Here is a 23,490-nt window from a genome sequence, read left to right on the forward strand (position 1 = left end):
TCCAAGACATTTCAATTATACTGAAACATGCTCTGTAGACTTGAGAAATTTTGCCCCATATCACAGAAAAGGAGCGTTTTCCCCTTGAAAACGCTCAGCTGCGATCCTAGAATTTTATCGTTTTTACCAAAAACAGTTGATAATGCGAGAGTGACGAAATATTTTCAGCCAGTGAAAACAAATTTGAATAAATAAAAATCTAAAAAGTTTTGAAAAAAACGCTTATATATACATCCAAATATATTTTAAAAGTAAAATACAATTGTTCATGATATCTTGAAAAGTAGAAAATTTCTGACCCTAGAAATGAAAGGGTAGGACAGCCAGGACATATTTATAATAATTCAGTGACATTTACGACACCATGTCCTTCAATATGAACATAAAGATTACACCACCACGAATTTCGGAAAGTGCTTACTACTTTTAATATCTTGAGTGCTCTATGCGTTCATTTTTATCCTTATAAGTTTTATATGGGAGCAGCAATTTCTTTTATACTTTTTAGAGTATTTGAAGCAGGTTTTCATATTTAACCCCCACTTATTAGGATAAAAAAAAACTCCAAAAAGCAGATAGTTTGGTAAAACCATCTGCGCTGTCGTCTTCAATGCAGTAAAAGCTCGAAGAATTAAAAGAAAAGCAAAACGAGGAGAATACTTAATAACAAAAAAAAGAGAGTAAAAACAGCCTGGACGACATCTGAACTAACTAACTGAAAGTTAAAAAAGTAATTATCCCAGTTTAACAGTAAAAAAGTGACCAAAACTAAAACACAAATAGCAAATCGCTTACACATTCAATTTTTTTACTTTCTTTTTTTTTGCAATTGCAGATGTAATTAATCTTATGTTCTGTTTCTAATAGTTAACCTCTTGGAATATTATTTTTCCGATAAATTGACTGTTTTTTCCGATAAGGCGAGTGCTATACAACGTAAATTTTACAGGAGAGCGGAAACCAGATAAATGTGCTTGGTTTTTTTGGGAATGGACTAGATACTGGTTGTTTATAAAACTAATGTTTTTTTTCACATAGGTAAGATGCAGCAAAATAATATCAAAATCATAAACTATGTTTCCTAACTGTTTTTCGGAGCGTGAAAAGGGAGCAAGCACATTTTGGAGAAAAACATGATGTTCAAAAATTTTGCGAACCAATAAAAATGGAAGAATACGGATTGAACCAACCAGTGGAACTTGCGTTGTTTAATTTAGAGGATAAGCATGATATTTACAAAAGTCTCAAATGAAGCCTTTTGAATCATTGTTCCCAAATCATGTCTCACGAAAAGTTCCGTATCTTTATCGACTGTGACTTTTTTTTAATATCCTTTTTTTACATTGAAAAACTCTCGGAAAGATTGTAAGACTGTCCCTTTTTTGCCTTTGTCAAGAAGTCTTTTTTTTTCTTCAAGATTTATCTCGGACTAAGGACACTGGAGTGATGGTCTATTCTGAAAATTTGGCTTTTTTCTCCTGTGAATATTGGTCCGCTGACTGAAAATATCTCCCTGATTTGGGATTATTGTTGTTTGTGGTTTTGTTATCTAACCCGACTGTCCTTAGAACTTAATTACTTTCCCTATGGGCTTTTTGTTTGCAAGGATCTGGTAAAACTACCCCTGCTAATACAGCCATGTTTTTTTTTAGCATATCTCTTCTTTTATTTATTCTTTCTTTTTGTTCTAATAATTGTGGAGAGCGTGAAATAATTGTAGCTTACTACCTGAACGTGATCCTAATTCTTATTACCTTGTTGTAATTGAACAGTTTCTATTTAAAACGATTTCTAATGTAGGGGGAACCTGGGTATTTGTCCTTGGGCCTCATTTGGATCTTTACTGCTCTAAAATTGAAAAAAAACGTGATGATACACTTATTTTTCTTCGAAGCCCCTTCTTCCAAGTGCATTATTAAACCCTTTTGTTTCGCCAAAAACGGTATTGCTATTTTAGATGAAACCTACGAGCGAAAGTTTCATATCAATGTTTGTGCCTACAATATACTGGAAAGTAATTTTAAGGACCAGGAACATGAGTGGTTCATGAGGTATTAATGAACAAAGTCACTCTCATGCTTATTATTTTTTCTTTTATTGATATTTTAGTTTTGCTCAATGTCATTTTCGTTTAATCTTAGTTTTCGATAAGCTTTTCCCCTTTTGTTTGATTCTAGCAGCTTTCTCTAATAATTTTGTTGTATTTATGATACAATTCTTTTGTTTCGTATATTTTAATCATAGGACACAAATAAAACTTCTTTTTTGGAATTTTTTAAAAATTAATTTCTGTTCATTTTTGAATGCATAAGTTTTAAGTTTTTCAACATTCTCTAATTCAACATAATTTTTATTTCCACACCAAGTTTCATCAATGTATCGAAACATCGAAGTGACGTTTTCTTCAACCTTAAAGTTTCAAAGTCAAAATCTCCCTCAACATTCCCTGAAAATAGTCATAAGTGAATGTACTAGCAGTTTCATGCAGTCAGGTGCAAGTTGTCGCAGTTGGAAGCAGTGGCAAGCAGTCTCACTTGCAGCCGCAATAGTTGCAGTAGTAGTAGTGGTCCTGAAAGTTTCAAGTTAATACCCTTTCCGTTTGTAAAATATTGCAGATACGCCTTTTCGATAACTTGGATACATATATTTTCTTTTGATTTAGATCAACATTCCCCTCAACATTTCCTGAAATTTTACCTCGATACCCTTAGCCTTTTTGAACCCAAGCAGGATCAAACATTCTCCTCTTTTTCAATGATAAATCCTGCGTGTAAAAAATGCACAAATTGAAAAATAACATTCCTTGCCCTGGGAACTATGAGGGAATGGCATCCCCAGTGGCATAGCTATTACACTTTGTGGCTATTCCGAATAAAACAGCTTTTTGAAATCTCTATCATTGTTTAGGGGAGCATCTAAAAGGACAACAGAAGGGGGTGGTGGTAGGTAGTCTGCCGTTCAAAATCAACTTTTTAGCTGAGAGGTAAACACATTGCACCTTATTTGGAACGGAATTATATAAAAATTTCTAATCTGCCTGGTTTGAGGTTCAAAGAGGGCTTGTAGGCCCTCAACACTACTCACTCTATTACCGCTTCTACTCACTCTATTATTGACTTTAATTACGAAAGAACTAGAATATATTTGAAATTTATTCGCGACAGAGCTACAGTATAGGAGACTATAAATTTTTAGCACTGGCTTTGATTGTTCAAAATGCTAGCAAACTTTTAAGATCCAAAAGTAGGAGGTCCGCTGAAGTATGAAACTGACTCTTACCGTATGGACTGGGAAGGTTAACATCTCCTTGACTGTTCAAACCAGCCTAATGAGTTTCAGAAGAAAGTAAGCACTTTCGTTTATCCGTTCCCTTTCGCAGTAAATTACTACATAAGTTACCACCATCAATCTTAGGCGGTCAATCCCAGGTTTGTCAGTTGAAAATTTTTTAAGTCCTGATTTTTCTCTACCACTCTATTGTCTACAATCCGTTCACTCGGCAGCTTCAGTGCCTTATACCTAGGCGAAGCTACCTCTTGTTAGTCTATGTGGATCCCTAGGTTTGGTTACCCATTAGCTAAGTTCAAGAGACTGAACCGCCCTCCCCTTTCCACCACCGATCATTTCCAAAATCACGTCGAAAGACTTAACTTTGGATCCCAGCCTTTCTAACCTTCCGCGATTGGAGGAATACGTAAGCGTGCAGTATGAGTGAGGTGGTCTTATCTCAGAAACGTTGTCATACAGGCAGATCCGTACCTAGGGTTGGTGGTGCTCGGGTAAAAATTAATTCCAGCACCCCCTCCCCCCTTCCGACTCAAATATAAGCAAGAAAATCCGAATCAAAGTGAAAAATGGGATCAAAGTGGAAAATTCTCCAGCCATAGCAACTCTCCCAAGCCACGGCACCCGGGGCAACTGCTCCGGTTGCCCCCCCCCCCTAGGAACGACTATGCGTACAGGAGTTACATGAAAGTCAAATTTGAGAATAAAGAGCAGGAGGTAAGAGGGGGGCAGGAGGCCGCAACTTGTGTTTTAAAATAAAGTATTAAGTGACATTAAAACTTAAAACGAATAGAGGAAGTATCCTCTATGTGATGGGAGCGGTTGCAAACTGATAAAACCACTCTCAGACCTTAGGTTTTGCTTGCTATCAGTTTATCCAGAATGAATCCTTTTACTCAAAGGCAATGAGATGAAAAATGTAAGGTTATTTTTTCAAACTACTTCCGAGAAGGACATATTCACTCATTTTCATTAACTAATGCGGTTTATGTTCAAATATTTGGATAGACAATTGGTGAGTAAAACACTTCTAACTTCCAACTAACTATATCTTTTACCATTTAAATGCTGTCTTGTCAGCAGTAGGCCTAGTAAGAACTTTGTGTGAAAAGCAAGGAGCTGGTTTGCGGTTGCACCCTTAATACATAGGATAATTTTTGTATGTTTCGCGTTTTAACCTCACGCATTCTTTTCGGGAAATACTTTTTTCTTTTTTTTATCATGCAAGAGTGTGTTTTTTTTCATCCGTTATTTTTTTAGTTTTGGCTTTTTATGCTTTTTTTTATGTACAGTTTATATATTTTATTTCCTTTTTTTGCAAGATATGTGTATTTTGTTTTATATAGTCTTGTCTTGTTTTTTTTTTCTCTCTCTCTCTTCTTTTGTTGTGTCTAGTCAATGTGGTCTTATAACATATTTTTTTCGGCCTTTCATATCCCTCCACACAAGGGTACATTAATTGTTTTGCTAGGCCCTACCTTTAAATAATGAACTGCATACTTGAATTGATTAGACAGAATTAAGAAAAAGTTTTTTAAAACAAACCAAACACGTTGTGCCACATGTATGACTTGAGGCAATTTACAAAAATTGTGGCTCAACCGATTTTTTTTTTTACCTTTTGTCATTTTTGACCGACGCTTTGGATTTAGATATTGTTCAATGTTTGGTTTAGTCTTTCATTTTTTTTTTTTACTTGACAAATGGTGCTTTGTTGTGATCGAATATCTTATCGGAGCAGTCAGTAGAATGAATGTAATTCTGACTGTGCACTTTGTATTAATGAAAATCTAGAAAGAAAAAAAAGATTAAGACAAACTTGTTTATTAGAAGGAAGATTGTTTTTCCGGAACTGCTGGGGGGGGGGGGGGTTCAATCAATCAATCATTTATTAATACTAAAAAGAAAAATAAGAAAACCCATTACAAACATAAGAAGGTTACTTAGCCCAAGAAGCTGGGCTCGTAGTGGGCCACACAATGCAATACAAGGAGGAGAATTTTGGCGTTGGGAAGTTTTTTGAAAGGGGTCAATTATACCATTTGAGAGAGAGAGAGAGAGAGGGGGGGGCTAACTACATAAATTTTTCTCTCTTTGTCTGTTTTGACTATTTAACCAAAAGATACATAGTTTTATATGATTTTTCACGTGTCCGGATGAAAAAGGGATTCTACTCCAGCTCCTTCTGAATGCCCTTCTATCATTTCTTAAGTTAATTTTACATATTCTTTGAGATAAAAAACGTAGTTTATTCTTAAAAAAAAAAAAAAAAAAATAGTCTTCAGTTTTTCAGGCAGATAAAGTCAAGTCAAAGGGCAAGACAATATTTCCTTTTTCATATTTAGTATTCACCACAGCTGAACATTGATGTTCTGTCACTGTATCAAGCAAGTATCCTTTTTTTCTTCTTTGGCAATGCTTCAATTTGATAAAAAAATGAAACAATCCGAATAAATTTGTCTGCTAATATCAAAGACCTTATGTTACCCCAACCTAAATAGTGGTATTAAAAATAAAAGAGAAAAATATATCTGGCATAATTTGGATCTTCCGTCTATACAATGTTTCCCAATATTTTCGGGTCAGAACTTCCTGTTTCTGTAACCTTACCTTAAGTGAATCTGAGTCAAAATGTGTTCCTCTGCCGCTGTTTTCATTCTATCACCATGCCTGTGGTTAATAGTAGAATAATTGGTTTTCAGTACAATCTCCTACAAAGCAGCTCATAGTATCCTGAGAGAAAGTAAAGGTGTTTGGAAGTCAATTGAAATAGCAGGATTTGGGCCTTACGGAATTCTAAGGTCTGTGAATACAAGTAATAAAAGATTCCCCCCCCCCCCATTTTAATGTAATCCTCAGTCTAGTTGTCTCTGAGATGAGTTTACTGGAAGAAAGAGTAGATTATGTTTTGGGCTTTTCAGGGAGAGACTCTTATCGTGCCAACAGCAAGAGTGTTCTGATATCTATATATACCATGGCAAGCAAATTGGGAATGGCGTTTATGTTTTAAACATAACCTTCAGTGGCCTTGAACATATCCATATGAGGTACACTATTGAGAAAATTGTATTTCAGGTAATTATTTATGTAATACATATTTATTTTTTTCAGGTAACTTGTTTATGTATTTATGTATTTTTTCTCAAAAACGCCTTCTTTTTTTTGGAAAATTGTCATCCTTGGATTTTCTAGCCTAAAAAAACGATCCATATAGGTCATGAGTTTGAGAAAGTTTGTGAAGAGCCTTAATTTTTGGGAAAAAACTAATTAGTGACGTCATATTTTTGAGCACATATCAAGAGCATAAATGCATTATTTTTGTCTCAAGAGTGATTTTATCATTTTTAATGTCTATTACGCATGTAAAATTAAAAAAGAATCATAACTAAGTAGAAAATACCAAGGCCAATGAGTCTATTCGGAAAAGGCGTTTTCAGCAGTTTCATAATACCTGAAGGACAAAAGCGTAGATTAACAATTGCTTAAAATTAACAAACTTGACAATCAAATGAGACAAGAAGAAAAGGGCTATCTGAGAAATGTAAATTCACGGGTAAAAATAAACAACTTTTACCATCAAATGTGAAAAGAGCAATCCGAGCAGCTACGGTAAAGGGGATTGAAAAAATGTCTGAAGTAATGATAAATGAAAATGAAGAACAAAGAAGTATGTTGTTAGAATACTTGCGAAAATGACAATTGCAACGAGTCTAAAATGATATTCAACGAGTCCAAATAAATATGCGGTTAAAAGATAAGCGGCAGCGAAAATTACAACGAGTCAAAAATGAAAAAAGTACAAGAAAATATGCGGTTACCAGACATGTCACAACAAGGATCAGAACGAAATAATCGTGAAAATGAAGAATAAAGAAATATGTGGCTAGAAGACATGCGACGGTGAGTACCAAGAAATATGCGGTTAGAAAATATGCGGCAGTCGGAATTAAGAGCGACATCGAAAATCGAAATGCGTCAAAATTGAAGTGAAGAACAAAATTTGCGTAGCGAGCAGACACGCGAAAGAGAGTATCAGAAGGTGTCTAAAATGAAAGTGAAGAAAGAATAATGTGTGGTTAGAAGACAAGCGACAGCAAGAATTAGAATGTGTCAAAATGAAAGTGAAGAAAAAGAATTGTGTCGTTAGAAGGCATGGGAAAGCGAGTATCAGAACGTGTCAAAAATGAAAGTGCAAAACAAGGAAATGGGTGGTTAGAAGACAAGCAGATGCGAGAACCAGAACGAGTCAAAAATGGAAGTGAAAGAAAAAGAAATATTACGTCAGAAGAACAACACTGTTGCAATTTTTGACGCCAAAAAACTGTGGTACAATACCCAATACAAACCTACAAAGATGCCGCAAAGCACGCAAGTGTTAGTTACAAGTCATTAGCACCATTCAACGTTGTATGTATTCACTGTAGAGCCCTCTGTATCCTGAGGAGAGAGTAGCAAACAAAGGTAATTTGTTTGGAGATTGCTGCTGACATGGTGGAAATGCAGTACCACCTCCATAATTCCAAATGAATGAAGTTACTTTTTATAAGGATGTCACTTTTTCTCTAAAAGGTTCTACAAACGAATCCGAAAATTGAACTCATGTTTCGCTTTAGCTTCATTCACCGTAAGTGATGATCGAACCATCAATATTCGTAATGTTTTCAGCTTCAAATTAGCTGGACAAATTTATCAAAAAATACATTTAGCAGCACATCATTACAAACCCCTGAAGGTGATTTTGGACCACCTTCATATGGCCAAAATGTACTTTTTTGACTCCGATAAAGCTATTGAAGAACGCCTTGCACATCATTATTATTATTATGGAATCTCGGGTAACTCAATACATCTCTTGGAAGAAATATTCTTGGAAGAGTTACACATAACTATGCCAACGGTTACATGGTTACATGAAAATGCGAGCAGTGGAGGATGATATAAATCATCCCTTGGTGTATGCCTCCACATGGTGGTACCCTACATATGGTTGTACCCAAGATGGATGGATGGATGATAGACTATCTATCGACAAGGGAAAATTACATAATTTTTACACATTCCTGAAGTAGGCTTATGCCAGCTGTGCCTCTCAATGAGACTATCAACTGTCTTGTCCTTTTCTCCAATTAGTATTGTATTTATGGAAAATTTATTTTAACTCAAAATTCAACGGACTCGGTCGCGGCTTTCGGCCGTGATTTCGTATACGACGACTTTGCGACGTAACAACTTAAATTTGGTTAAGGTGTTACGTCTAAAATACGTCGTATATATGGGGAAATGAGACCAACCAAGTATACAACTATAAACTGAACATTTCGTTTGCAATTAGAAGATACTAAAGACTTTGCCACCTTCATTGGAAATTTATTATATAATTAGGTAGGATTAAAGAAGAAAATTTACATCAAGACTTTGAATAAACCTTGTTATTGAACTCTCTCCGAAAAAAAAATCAAGTGAATAACCCGAAAGTTAATTATTTTGTTTTGTATAAATATGGTTGTTTCAGTTTTAATACTTTAATATTTCTACTGATGTTGATCGCTATATATGTAATCGGAATATCTATACTTTTTTTTACCTGTTTTCACTGTCTAAATAAATGTATTTATCCACGTTTAAACGTTTATTTGTTCGTCATAGATATGCAGTGTGGTCTGGGAAAAGGATACCTAATTTAAGGTGTTACTTCGAGAAAAAAATCTTTTTCCACAAATTTTGGGAACTGTGTTCTTCGAAGTTGACAATCTCGGTGGTCCTTCGTTTGGCTGCTCATCGAGGTTGAAACGAACGTTTCCGGGTTACCTCTCTCAAAGCTGTCATTTCCTATGTTTTGCACCTCGTCTACATCCTGCTCAGGAGAGTGGAAAAAAAAACTTTCAGGCGCATTTAAACGTAAAAAAGATATCCGAAATATGATCTAGAGCCTCTTTTTTATACTGTTGGGGCCGGGGTAACCCCTCACATGTGCCATTTATGAGTGCTGCAGGGAGCACAATTCCTTGTTGATCACAAAATAAAGAATCTAAATTGAAATGTATACAAAATAATTTTGGCATAAAAAAGTTCAGGGGATTCATGAAAATGCATCGTTTAGGTATTTTAAATTCTGATATTTTGGACCTCAAAAACTATAACTGATTATCTGTAATTTATGGATTAATGAGGTTGCATTATGACTCTACGGTCAATAATTTCATGTGTAAGCTTAATAGAGAAAAATTCTGTTTTGAAACATTAACGTGAATTTGTTATTGTTCAACTGTCCTCCGATGTCTGTTTCGGATGTCGTTATTGTTGGTCAATAAACCGAAAATATGAACTTAGCTGATAAAATAAAATACATATGAAACAATGAAGAGAAAATATAAAAAATGAAGAAAAAATCAAAGCAGAGAAAACCGAGGGTAGTGTAAGGGTGGTCTTAGAATGTATTAAGCCCAAAGGAACTGAACCCTTTAGTTTTTTTTAAATTTTAAATTTAAAAGATATTGTTGGAATAGTAAGAGACGACCTGGCTATAACCTACGATTATGACGTCAGTCATCAATCTTTAACATGAAATATGCAGTTTTGCGTAAAAAATTGATTATATCTTAAAAATAATTTGTTTTAATTACAAAAGGTTTTTAACCTCATTAATTTCCTTTAAAATGAGCCATTAAACAACTCTCTACAATGTTCCAGTGCCAAGCTATCTGTGGAAAAGAAAAAAAAAAGAAAAAATATGCGGTTTAGGCAGAATGCTGTAGTAGCTACCACTTTTCTTGATTTTCAAGCCAATATATTTCCCTTGCTGTTCAAACCAAGGGACAGAAAGTTTCCTATATAGGGCTTTCGGACAAGGTGGTTCTAATGGTGTACTTTTTGTTCTGATCTGACTATATTTTAGGAGTTATGGGTTATTATATTTCTTAACATTAGACGTTATCGTCTCTTACTAGAATGCTAGCTAAAGTACCCACAAGTTGGAATTTAATCATGAACTTGTGACTGAACAAAAATCCGCCAAACTGGGTGGCCTTTTGGACATGAGACGGGAAAAACCAAGTTTAGAACCCTTAAAAGCATTTTTGAGGTCACAGATATTTGAGTATGATTTGCCTGGAATTATTTTAATGTTTTCATGGTAATCAGATTTTTTTTTTTTTTTTTATAGAAACTTCAAATGATGTTAGATTGCAACATAGATTGATCAATTAAAAATTCGGCATCGACTTCTTCGTTTGAAGCTTCTCTAGTTTGTTTTACGTTCCTACTGCATTTTCTCTTAAATTTTTACGTCCTTTTTTTAGTTCGTGACGTACAACAGTGATTTCTCGACGATCGAACTTTGGGTGCGCATGCTGTTCGTGTTTGCAACTTTGATTGTTTCGGTAAGTTAAATTTTGTAAGAAACTGAAATGAGTTAATACAAAAGTGGTCTGTACCTGATAATTTCATTTGAAAAGAAATCGGATTTACAGTCTCTGGGGTAACTTTTATTGATTAGGGCTTCTAGAGCTACGTTAGGTTAGACCATATGTCCTCTTGCTTTTGACTTGCCTGTAGAATTTTGGTTTTGGATGACCTTAATTCCTTGTACCATGGGAATTGTATTCCAGGACTTTTTTTTCCCGGTTCTATATTGAATCTGGGGTAAGCATGTGAATTTTGGGGACAACAACCACATGACGGGTAGCAAGCCAATAGGCCAACATTATTTCTTTGTAAAGTGTGATTCAGACTGGCTTAGGCGGTGTAGGAAATATATTTATGTGCTTACATAAAACTAAATTTCATCCTCTGTGGTCAGAGGCGCATACAAACAGGTTTTATTGGATACTATCGGGATGTTATTTACCTATCCTAGTAGTCGTCTTTATTAACACTTCTGCTGTTTGTTTTCTGCCGTTTATTAAAAAAATACTTGCATTTGAACTGTCGGACATCGAACTTCACTTTCTAGCTCTTTATTTAAGGCCTTAAATTGAATCTTGCAATTATCAAATATTGAATTTTTGGTTCACTTCTGTTTTTTTTTTTTTTTTTACTTTATTTTGTCAAATGATTTTTGTTCTTAAAAAATGTTGAAGCACAAGATGCAAATATGACGAAAAATAGAATGTTGAAGATAAAAATCCCGTTGCTTATGAAATGCTTTCCTACATGAAATAACTAAAGATTTTAGAAAATTGAAGGAGATTAAACACATTTTAGATATATTGTTAATTATAATTAAAAAAAAATTATTTAATTTCTATTGCAATTCTCTGCTGCAGAAGAAAGTATTCTATCGTTGTTTTTCCTTCTTGTGCTTCAACATTTTAAGAGACCTATTTAGGTTCATGCTTAATAGTGTTTCTACTCCAGATATGACGCCAAAAAGTACCATTTTTAGTGTCACATGGCACTTTAGACGAATGTTGTCAGGACGAATTTATAAAAATTATGTAAATAAAATAATTGTGTTTTAAATGAGACATTATACATTTCTCTATAATGTTGCAGTAGCGTGCTAGTTCTCTTTGTCAGTAAACCATTTATGAAAAATATTTAGGGGGGCTTGGAGCGGAAAATATAAAAGAGGGGAGATTGTGAACCTCAAAAATATGGTTTTCAGCCATAAAGATTGTAATAGATCCAGTGCCCTGCTAGCTTCGAAGAAACAAAACAGAAGAAAAAGAAAGAGGACACATCACGGGTACGTCCTTGTTGTCCACGCAGGGAGGGGGGGGTAGGGCTCTGTTAGTTTTCTTTTTAGGTTTTTAGATAATGGCAATTCCAATGGTGAACTTTTTGTTTCGATCCGGCGGCATTTTTGAGGATTTCTAGCTCTCAAAATTCCTATAGATTTGTTTTTAAATTAAAATTTCACTATTAAGGTTAATCAAAATCTTAATTACCAAATCCTATGCTATTAATTACTACAATTGCCGTATCTAACGAGGCTAGGGGTATTAAGGCGAATCTCTTAGAGAATGTTTCGGGGGGAGGGGGGTGCTATTAATCGGAAAAAAATATGTGCATGCAGGTTTTCAAAAGGGCATATAAGCAATATCATAGGCACTGCATCGCTATCTTAGAAACTTTTGAAGGAGCTCATCCGATTTGAAAGGAAAATTTCTAGTGCCCTTTTCAAGAGTCAAAAGAAATTGAAGGGCAAGCAGCCCCCCTCCCAAGCCCATCAATTATCCAAAAATATCCAATAAAAATTTGAGCATGCCATTTTGTTCTGCATAGTTGAAACGTCTAGTTACTCTGTCTCTGGGGATGTCTACCTTCCACAGCCCACAGAGTACGGTATTTGTTATTTGGAAAGAGGGTATTTTTAGTCTTTTGAACACCAAAGGTCAAATATGCCCTCTTTCTCATTAACAAATACTATATGTAAAAAATTAGCAAATTGCATAACTTACAGCTCTTGTTCTTAGGGCTGTGGGGGGTTAGCATCCTCAACATCCCAAAGGTCAGAGAATGTTGAGGGGAAAGTTGAACTAAATCGGAACCATTTTTGGGCACACAGGTTGTCAAAAGCGGGAAAAATCAAGAATGACTGAGGGTTTTAAGTTGGAACTTTAAGAGAGTGATGGGGGCGGGGGGCGATCTGTTGACCAAGAGCATGTTCAGGGGATGTTGAACTATCCAAAAGGTAATATGTGGATCTTGCCACTATTGCTACTATTACGACTGATACGACTACTTCTTCTACTGAGGTTAAGGATATTAAGGTGAAACTTTCAGGGATCACCCTGTTCGTACTGCAACTACTACTAATGCTGCCATTTCCGGTACTAATACTGTTATTACTATGACTGCTACTACTGAGGCTAGGGGTTGCAAGTTGAAACTTTCAGGGAATGTTTAGGGGGATTTTGAACTCAATAAAAACACACTCTGAACAAGCAGGTTATCAAAAGGGCGTATCGGCAGTATCCCAGGAATGGGCTAGGGGCTTAAGTTGAATTATGAAGTATATGTATACTACCCCTCCTACTATCACTACTACTAATGCTGCTATTAAGGCTGAGAGTATTAAGGAGACATTTTCAGATGATGTTGGGGGAGGGGTATGTTAATTTAAATTAAAACACCGTGTTTGTATACAGTCTGTCAAATGGCCGTATCAGCAGCATATCAAGAACAGCTTATAATATTAGGTTGAAACTTCCAGAACATACTGAGGGGTATGTTGGGCAAATAAAACACACTATGTGCATACTATTATTACTAATAGTAGTACTTCTACTGCTGTTAGTACTTATAATTTCAGGGACTGTTGAGGGGAATGCTGGGCTAATTCAAAACATAGTGTAAGCACATCCAGGCTGTCAAAATAACATAGATACCATTTTCTAGGAATGGTATTCAGTTTTATGATAGGCAGCGCAATAGCGCTGCCTAAGTAAAGAGCGATGTTGGCACAATGTATTTTTTTTTTTTTTTGGTCTTAGACCAGGGCACTTCGTATCGAAGGAGTTGTCGTAGAAACTTCTTAAATGGCTCATTTGATCGGAAATTGAAACTGCTAGTGCCCTTTTTAATAGTCGAAATTGATTGGAGTGCAACTAACCCCCCTCCCGCACCCACCGTTTCCCCAAACACATCCAATCAAAATTTTGAGATAGCTGTTTTTTTCAGCGTAGTTGAATGGTCCGGAAACTATATCTTTGAGGATGCCCCCCCCCGAGCCTTCAGGATGAAGCTCGTAAGTTACGCCCTGGGGGCATATAAGGTTTTCATAGAAAGTGTTGTCGTAGAAACTTCAAAAAGGGTTCATTCGATCTGACATTGAGAGGGCTAGTGCCCCTTTTGACAATCGAAAGTAATAGCAGGTCCAATGCCCCCCCCCCCCACGCCCATTATTTCTCCAAGCACTTCCGATGAAAATTTTGACATAGCCATGTTGTTCAACGTAGTTGAAAAGTCTATAAATTATGTCTTTGAAGGTGACAACTCCTCCCCCCACAGCTCTCAGGACAGGGGTTGTAAGTTACGCCCTTGGGGCATATAGGGTTTTTTATAGAAAGTGTTGTCGTAGAAACTTCAAGAAGGGCTTATTCGATTAGAAATTGAGAGGACTAGTGCTTTTTTATTAGTTAGTGTGATCAGAAGGCAAATGCCCCTCTACCCTCCCCCCCACACACCTATCATTTCCTAAAATACTTCCAATCAAAATTTTGATATAAACATTTTGTTGAACGTAGTTGAAGGATCAGGAAATTATATCTTTTGTATGACAACCCCCCCCCCCCACAGCGCTCAAGGCTAAGATTGTAAGTAATGATCAAAATTTGTATATGGCCATGTTGTTCAACGTAGTTGAAAAGTCTGGAAATTATGTCTTTGAAGGTCACAGCCCCCCCCCCACATCCCTCAGGACAAGGGTGGTAAGCTATGCCCTTGGGGCATATAAGGCTTTTATAAAAAGTGCTGTCGTAGAAACTTCAAAAAGGCCTTATTCGATTGGAAATTGAGAGGACTAGTGCCTTTTTTATCAGTTGAAAGTGATCGGAGGGCAAATGCCCTCCTCCCTCCCTCACGCCCATCATATCCTAAAACACTTCCAATGAAAGATATTAAGCCGAACTGGCCAGCCATGAAAAAAAAAAACCAACAGAGAGAAAAAACTCAAGGAAAAAAAACAACAAACGAGAATCCACTGGCCGCAGTCTCGTTTGTTTTTTTTTTTTTTTTTTTTTTTCATTGAGTTTTTTCTCTGTTGATCTTTTAACACTTCCTATCAAAATTTTGATATAGCCATTTCGTTCAACGTAGTTGAATGGTCTGGAAATTATGTCTTTGAGGAGGACAAACCCCCCTTCAGCCCTCAGGGCAAGGGTTGTAAGTAATGCCCTGGGGGCATATAAGAGTTTTATAGAAAGCGTGGTCATATAAACTTCGGAGGGGGCTAATGGATTGGTAAGCAGAAGCTCTAGTGCCCTTTTTCAAAGTCAAAGTGATCGAAGGACAGCTATCCCGCCCCTACACACACACGTCGTATTGTCCCAAAATGCATCTACTAGAAATTTGGAGATAGCCATTTTATTCATAATAGTCTGAATATCATATAAAAATGCTTTTGGGGTTGAAACAAATCCCCAGAGCCTGAAGACAATAGTTGTAAGTTATACCCCGAGGGCATTTAAGGTTTATAGGGAAGGGATGGTTGTATAAACTTTAGAGGAGGCTCATCTGGCTGAAAATTGGAAGTTCTAGTTCCCTTTTAAGAGTAAAAAGTGATGGAGGGCATTTAGCCCCCCCCCCCCCCCGACAACCCTTCTTTTCACCAAACGGATCTGATTAAAATTATGAGATAGTGATTTTGTAAAGAATATTCCAAAGAACATGAAATAATGCGTCTAGGCTTGAAAAACCCCACAGTGCCCTGGGGAGAGGGTTCTAGGCTACAGCATAAAGGCAAATAAGGTTTTTATGGAATGAGCGGTCGTATAAACTTCAGATGGGGCTCATTATATTTAAAATTGGAATTTACAGCGCCATTTTTAAGAGTCAAAGTGATTTGAGAGGAACCAGCACCCCCCCCCTCTGCGCACATCATTTCCCTTAATACCTCCAATCAAAATTTGGAGATAACAGTTTTGTTCATCGTAATTGAAGGGTCCGGAATTTATTTCTGTGAGGGAACCCCCCCCCTACAGTTCTCAGGGCAAGGGTTGTAAGTTATGCCCTGGGGGCATATAAGGTTCTTATAGAAAGGGTGGTAGTATATGCTTTGGAGGGGAATCATTGGATTGGTAATCAGAAGATCTAATGCCCTTTTTAAGCGTCAAAGTGATGAGAGTGCAGCTACCCTCCCCCTCCCCACACACCCAAACACGTCGTGTTTTCCCGAGATACATCCAATAGATATTTTGAGACACATCTTTAATTCAAAATAGTCCCAAGATCATATAGTAAGGCTTTTGAGATTGATATAAACCACCAGAGCCTAAGGGCGAGGGTTGTAAGTTATGCTCTTGGGATATTTAAGGTTCTTATGGAAGGCATGGTTGTATGAACTTTAGAGGTGGCTCATTTGGTTGAAATTAGACGTTCTATTTCCTTTTTCAGAGTCAATACTGATGGAGGTCGACTAGCCCTTCCCCCACCAACTACCCCTTTTTTCCAAATGTATCTTATTGAAATTATGTGATGGCAATTGTGTTTAAAATAGTCCAAAGAACATATACCAATGCCTCCAGGGTTGGCACAACCCCCAGAGCCTTGGGGCAAGGGCTTTAAGTTGTGCCCTGGAGGCATATGAGGTTTTTATAGAAAGGGTGGTTTTATTATATTCAGATGAATCTCATTTTATTTTAAATTGGAAGTTATAGTGTCGTTTTTAAGAGTCAAAGTGATTTGAGAGTCCCCCTCCCCCACTTCGCCCATCATTTTCCATAACAAACATCCAAACAAAGTTTTGAGACATCAATTTTTTGCAGCATTGTTGAAAAACTCAGTAATTATGTTTTTGGGGATGTCCCCCCCCTCCCGAGGCCTCAGGCCAAGGGCTGCAAGTTGAGCAAATTTGTTCATTGCTTGCATATAGTATATGTTATTGAGAAAATATATGCATGTTTGACTTCTACTTTCCTAAAATACGAAGGGCATTAAGATGAGTCTTTCAGGGAATGTTGGAAAGTGTTGAACTAAATCAGAACTTGTTATGTGTATATGGGTTGTCAAAAGTATTATTACTACTACACTACTATCACTAAAACTAATACTCTGTAGCGAGTACTACTAAGGCTGAGGATATTGAAAAAAATATTTGAAGAAACGTTGAGGAAAAACTCGAACTAAATCAAAACATAATGTGTGTATACAGATTGTTAATACGGGCGTATCAGGAATATTTTTGGAACGGCTCATCATACAAAGAGGAAGCTTCAGGGGCATCATCAGTGGGATTTTCAGTTGATCAAAAGGCAAAATGTACCTGCTACTACTGCTATTAATACTGCTGCTACTACTATTACTACTAATAATTATACACTATTACTGCTACTACGGTTCCTACTACTACCACTACTACTGTGATACTAGTACAATCAAGGTTACATGTATGAAGGTGAAAATCCAGCAGAATATTGAGGGAGAGATTTAACTAAAACAAAAAACACTATATTCATGCAGATTGTCAAAAGAGCGTATCTCAAAAATTGATTTGGATATTAAGTTGAATCTTTCGGAGAATACTTAAAGGGGAAGGTCAATTGACAACAAGGTAATATATGCATGTCACTTCCAACACTAATGCCACTGCTACTTTTCCTTATGCTACTACTGCTACTGAACTACTCCAACTACTACTTCAATTGCAACAACTTATAAAGCTAAGAATATTAAGGTGAAAAGAGCGTCAAAAGGGTGTCAAAATGGCACATCAACAATATTTTTGGAACGGCTTAACGTGTCAAGGTGAAACTTCTTGGGCATCATGAAAGTGATGTTCAACTGACCAAAAGGCAATATGCATCTGCTACTATTGCTAATAATGCTGCTACTACTCCAACTACTAATACAAGACTAACACTTCAATTACTTCTCCTATCACTGAAACTACTGTAATAATAGTACTATTAAGGCTAAGGCTATGAAGGGAAAATTTCAGAGAATTAATGGGAAATTTGAAATGACAAAAGCGATTATGCGCATTTAGATTATCAAAATAGCGTATCTTAAGAATTGGTTCCTGTATTAAGTTGGAACTCTCAGAGAATTCTTGAAGATCAATTGACCAAAAGGCAATATGTGCACACTACTACTAATACTACTGCTACTGCAACATTTACTAGTTCTACTACTACTATTACTATTTGCTCCAATTACTACTTCTATCACAACTACTTGTAAGGTTAAGGGTATTAAGACCAAAATTCCAAAAAGTATATGACTATACAGGTTAAAAAAGAGCAAATTGACAAAATCATAGCAAGGGCTAATCGTATCAAGTTGAGTAGTTATGCTACTGCCGTGACTACTATTACAATTATACCTAAGGGTATGAAGGTAAAATTTTCAGAGAATATTTTTGAAAATTTCTGTTGTACAGATGTAAACCTGCCATCCGTATGCAGGTTGTCAAAAGGGCATATCAGCAATATCTTAGGAACAGTTTCGTATGTGAAATTAAAACTTACAACGCTTGTTGTGGGGGATGTTGAACAAACCAAAAGACAATATTTGCATCATAATGCTACTGCTTCCACTCCTACAACAACAACAACTACTACTACTGCTGCTATTATTCAATTCAATTTATTGTTTGAATAAACATAACACAAACATCAATAACAATAAAGATCCTAGAAGAGAACTTGTTAAGGACCAAAAAAAAAAAGAAAAAATTAAAGTGACACTGAAAAAAAAGATAGAAGAATAAAATATGGGTAATTGAAGCAAATTGATGAAAAGTTGAAAGATTAAATTATATTATCAAGTTCTGTTACATTGTTGTAGATCGTGGAGAAGCCTTTGACTAGCTGGACACTGGAGGGTATTTTGTTTCGTTGAATAATAGATTTGTAAATGGGAGATTGCTGGGCAGCACTAGAAATGCATTTAAGAATTATAAAGGATCAATTGGACGAACGGAGACAGTGGGCTTCCGAATTATTAATATTATAATAGGATAGTAGTTGAGGAGGAAGATTATTGTGGAAAGCAGAGTAAGCAAGTGATAAGTATTGCTTTTGTATGATTTGATCTAGTGGAGCTATACCAAAATCTGAGAACAAATCACGGGTTGGATATAGATGGGGAAGCCAAAAAGTTGCTGTAATGGCACGGTTTTGGGCAAATTTGAGTTTTTTAGTGAAGGACCAGTTTGTATTTCTCCAAACTGATCCGCAATAAGAAAAGTAAGGAAAATAAAGGAATAACAGAAGGTAACTACGATGTCAGGAGGAAGAAAACGATTCACACCGTTAATCATAGCTACTTATCTCAAAATTATCGCTGTGGTATAAGACATTTGATTAGAGAATAACAAATACAAGTCAATAAATATAACAAGAAAATTGGCAACTTATACTTGCAGGAGAATGTCAAGGCAGTACTTGAGACGTCGAACAGGTTGGATTATGTCTTTGTTATAGGGGGTTTTGAATAATACTACTTGACTTTTTTTGCTATTAATGGTCATGTTATTCGTAAGGCACCACACCTGGACTCTATTCAGAAGGACTTGGGCAGAGTTTATTGCCGATGGTAAATTGGTGCTAGTGATGAAGAAGTTGCTGTCATCAGCAAATAGTACAGGACACACTGAAGGGCCCAGGTCCATAACAAGATCATCATTGATAAATAGGAGAAATAAAATCAGGCCTAGAACGGAGCCTGGCGGGACACCCCTCCGAACAGGTAAGGGCTGAGAGGATACTCCTCCTAAGCTAACACTCTGTACCCTTCCAGATAGATAAGAATCAAACTAAGAGAGGGGAACACCACGAATACCGTAACTATTTAACCGTAACTATTATTACTGCTACTATTACTACTGCTACTAAAGCTAAGACTACTACTATTATCTCTACTCCTACTGCTACTACTATAATTACTGGTGCTACTAATACTGCTAATAAATCTAATGGTATTAAGGCGAAAATTTAGGCATTACTGTAACTGTATTGAAATAAATCGAAACACACCATGCTCACATAGGTTGTCAAGAGGACGTATCAGCAATGCTTCAGGACAGGTTGATGGCGTTAAGTTAAAAATTTCATCGTGTATTGAATGGGATGTTGAAATAAAAGGTGCTATGTGTATACTGCTACTAATGCTACTACTGCCACTACAATTATTGGTACTACAAAAGCTAAGGGCATTAAGGTGAAGCCTTCAAGGAATATTGAGGCGGATGCTGAAATAAATCAAAGCGAACTGTGATCATGTAGATTGTCAATAGGGTGACAAAGCAATATTACAATAACAGCTTACATTACTAAGTTAGACATTTCAGGGTAAGTTGTGACAGATTTTGAACTAGCCAGAAAACACTATGTGTATACTTTTGATACTTCTTCTATGGTTACAGTGACTAACGACACTTAGGGGCATTAAGTTGAAACGTTTAGGGGGAGTTTCAATTAAATAAAAAAAACTAAACGCATGCAAGTAATAAAGGGACATATAAGAAATATCATAGGCAGCGCTGCTCTGTCATAGCAAGTAACGTCATTGATAATTTAAAGGAACTAATTTGGTTGGAAATTCAAAGCTCTAGTACCCTTTTTAACAGTTAAAAGTGATTGGAGGGCAATCAGCCCCCCTCTTTAGCTCATAATTTTCAAAATACTCTCAATCGAAATTTAATATAGCTATTTTGTTCAGCATAGCTGAACGGCCTTGTAACTGTATCTCTAGGGCTATTGAGTTGGTCTACCCCCCCCCCATTTATGCAATTTGCCCATTACGTTTAAGAACTAAATGTTGCCTTAAGATTAAATCAAAATGCACTATGCTAATGCTAATTGCTAAAAAGGCATCTCAGCAGTATCCCAGGAGCGACTGAGAGTATTATGTTCAAATGTTCGGGGCTATTTCTATTACTACTTCTGCTCTTAAAATTTAACTAAATCAAAAGAGTGTAAGTGTATCCAAGCTGTCAAAGAGCATAGATAGATTTTTTTTTGCGAATGGTATCAAGTTTTCGATTTCAGGTCAACTAGAGGAGGTATAAAACTAAATTAAACACTATTATTTGTGTCCAGATTTTTGTAACGGTGTATGTTGTTAAAAATTGTTTTAAATTTTTTTCCAGCATTCAAAGTAGGACAAACTATAAATTCTTACAGGAAAACCCAAAAGAATTTAACTATTATTTTCTTTTTTTCTGAAAAGACTATGTCAATATAAAACGAACAGAAATTCATTGAAAAAAACTTTTTCCACAAAATAAGTTTTTCAAAGAAAAGCAAAGAACTCCATTAAAACAAAATTGAACAACAATCAAATCCAATAATCTACTAAGCGTAAAACTACCACAAGTCAGCATTGATAAATAAATGAAACCCAAAACAAACAGAAATTACAATAAGTAACTGAGTCAAACTTAAAACGAGCGGAAATTAATATGAGTACGGCTCAAAACTCCTATGCCTTCCCAAGGCCAGAACATAATTTGTACTTTACTGATTTTTTTTTTAATGTTTTCACTTTTATAACTTTAATAAATATCAGTATATGTACATTAAACTGATAATGCACATTCATTTGTATTTTTTCGGTAAAGTGCAAAAAATGTTCTGGCCTTGGGAAAGCATAGGGGTTTTGAGCCCTATTCATGTTAATTTCTGCTTATTTTGAGACTCAGTTATTTGTTGTTCGTTATTGTTCGGTTATTCTCTTTTTGTTCTTTTCGTGGAAATAGATTTTAAGTTAATTCGAGCAAAGAATTAACCTATATTCCTATAAGAACTAAATTTCGTTAAAAATTAATTTTCTGACTGATGAAGTAAGAAATCTGTTGTTTTAGTGTTCCCTTGAGAAACGGGAATTGACTAGACTGGGCTCATCTATGTTATAGGATAGAAATCAGACATAAAAGAAATAATACACCATATAACAATGCCATTCTCATTGCGTTTCAGCCCCAAAACTTCCCTTGGCTATATGCTAAATATTGCTGGTTCTGTTGTTTTGAAACTGGCTTCATTTTCAATTTTAAACCAACTGCTGATGGAAAATAAGTTCAATAAATAGTATAAACCCACAAAATAAGGACAATTTTATGTATAGCCTATGGTTATATCTGGCCCTGTTGAGGGGGGGAGGGCTGGTGGTGGGATTTGGAAAGAGCGTGGAATGGGGATTCAAATGATATGTTTCTTATTCTTCTTCTATTTGTTTTCTGTTCTATAAGCAACATTAACCAGGAAGCAAAATTAACCTTACAATTTATTGCTACATTTCGCCAATATTTCGAATGAACTTACCTCTGCACACATAAATAACATCTCTTGGGCCATTCAGCCTATTCAATAAATGAGCCTATTCAGCCTATTCTTTTCTTGATATTTAATCTTCTGCTTACATATGCCTATGCCTGCTTATTCGAAGTATTCAGACACAAATGGCTGATATTGTAGCCAAAATTAGTACATCTATAAAAAATCACGCTTTCCTTCTATTTGCAACCATTGCTTTATTCATAAATATGAAGAACCTGCAGAGAAAAGTGAGAAAAAATGTGTTTATTTACTGATATAGTACATAAAATTACGTTTGTTAGCTATTGAGCCAAATGTGCTGAAACTTTTTGTCCCAATCCACGGCCTGTCTTTGCAACGTCCCATGAAGCTGATATGTTTCGAAAAACTAGAGAAAATGGATAAAAACCTATATGAGCACTATCTCTCACCTTCTAATTCCTTGAAAAAAAGCATCAGATGTATTCTTTGGTTTTGGCAAGCTATATTTTTGCAGAATAGTTCATAACTTCTAACGTCAAATAATGTTTCTTTCAGGCTTTTTACTTCCACAACGTGAGAAAATATCCCTTTAGTATATTGACAATAGAACAACGATGGACTTACGCACTTCTCCCATTGCTGCTCTTATATAATAGTACGTTTCTCTTTCTTTTTTTTTGTCTCTAGGATAAGGCCTTAAAAATAAAGACGCTGCACAGCGAAGTAAAAGAGTGTGCCAAATGCACGTGCCTTGCAGTTTCATATTGAATTCCAATTTCAACTGTTCGACTGGACTGTTCTGTTGTGTTTTTAAAGGACATTTTCAACAACAAAAATGTGTGAATACGTATGAGAGACGGGCGAAAATGAAACATCATGTAACGATGTGTCTGTTGTGCCTTTACGTCCCATGATTTCAGACTAAAAAAATTTCCGAGTTCTGGTGTTTTTTGTATTCATCAATATTCTAATGTTTCTGTCAAATAAAATTACGTAGAATCAAGCAGTGTCAAGCAATTTCGAACCAGACGGGACTTTTGTCTCCTGCAAAGAGTCTAGTGCTCTAGAGAACCCCTTTCCACCTGAAGGAAGAGAATTGATCCAAGGATCTCCCCTTCCTCTCGGCAAATACAAAAAAATATAGCCTAAACATGCACTTATTTCGTTTCAATTTGTCAAAGATCCCCCTGAGATCTAACCACTGGCATTATTGACTGACACTGGTCTAAAATTCACTTTGTTCTCCAGGAATGCGCAATTAACATGTTACTTGAATCAGGGGTGGATCCAGGGGTGCGGTTTT

At 36.0% G+C, this 23,490-nt stretch overlaps 1 protein-coding gene across 2 annotated transcripts in view; it reads left to right on the forward strand.

Annotated features, from left to right (window-relative positions):
* The window catches only part of LOC148955295 (transmembrane protein 181), an 85,243-nt gene that overhangs the window by 12,929 nt on the left and 48,824 nt on the right, over window positions 1-23,490 (forward strand). For both annotated transcript variants that reach the window (XM_089108134.1, XM_089108135.1), the window contains exons 4-7: window positions 1,958-2,051; window positions 6,207-6,360; window positions 10,584-10,664; window positions 22,743-22,842. In XM_089108134.1, coding sequence (XP_088964260.1) covers window positions 1,958-2,051; window positions 6,207-6,360; window positions 10,584-10,664; window positions 22,743-22,842 — 429 coding nt within the window. The remainder of the gene's footprint in view (window positions 1-1,957; window positions 2,052-6,206; window positions 6,361-10,583; window positions 10,665-22,742; window positions 22,843-23,490) is intronic.

The sequence above is a fragment of the Artemia sp. Qi Xiang Cuo genome, chromosome 2 (assembly GCF_049724085.1).
Source record: "Artemia sp. Qi Xiang Cuo chromosome 2, ASM4972408v1, whole genome shotgun sequence".
NCBI lineage: Eukaryota > Metazoa > Arthropoda > Branchiopoda > Anostraca > Artemiidae > Artemia > Artemia sp. Qi Xiang Cuo.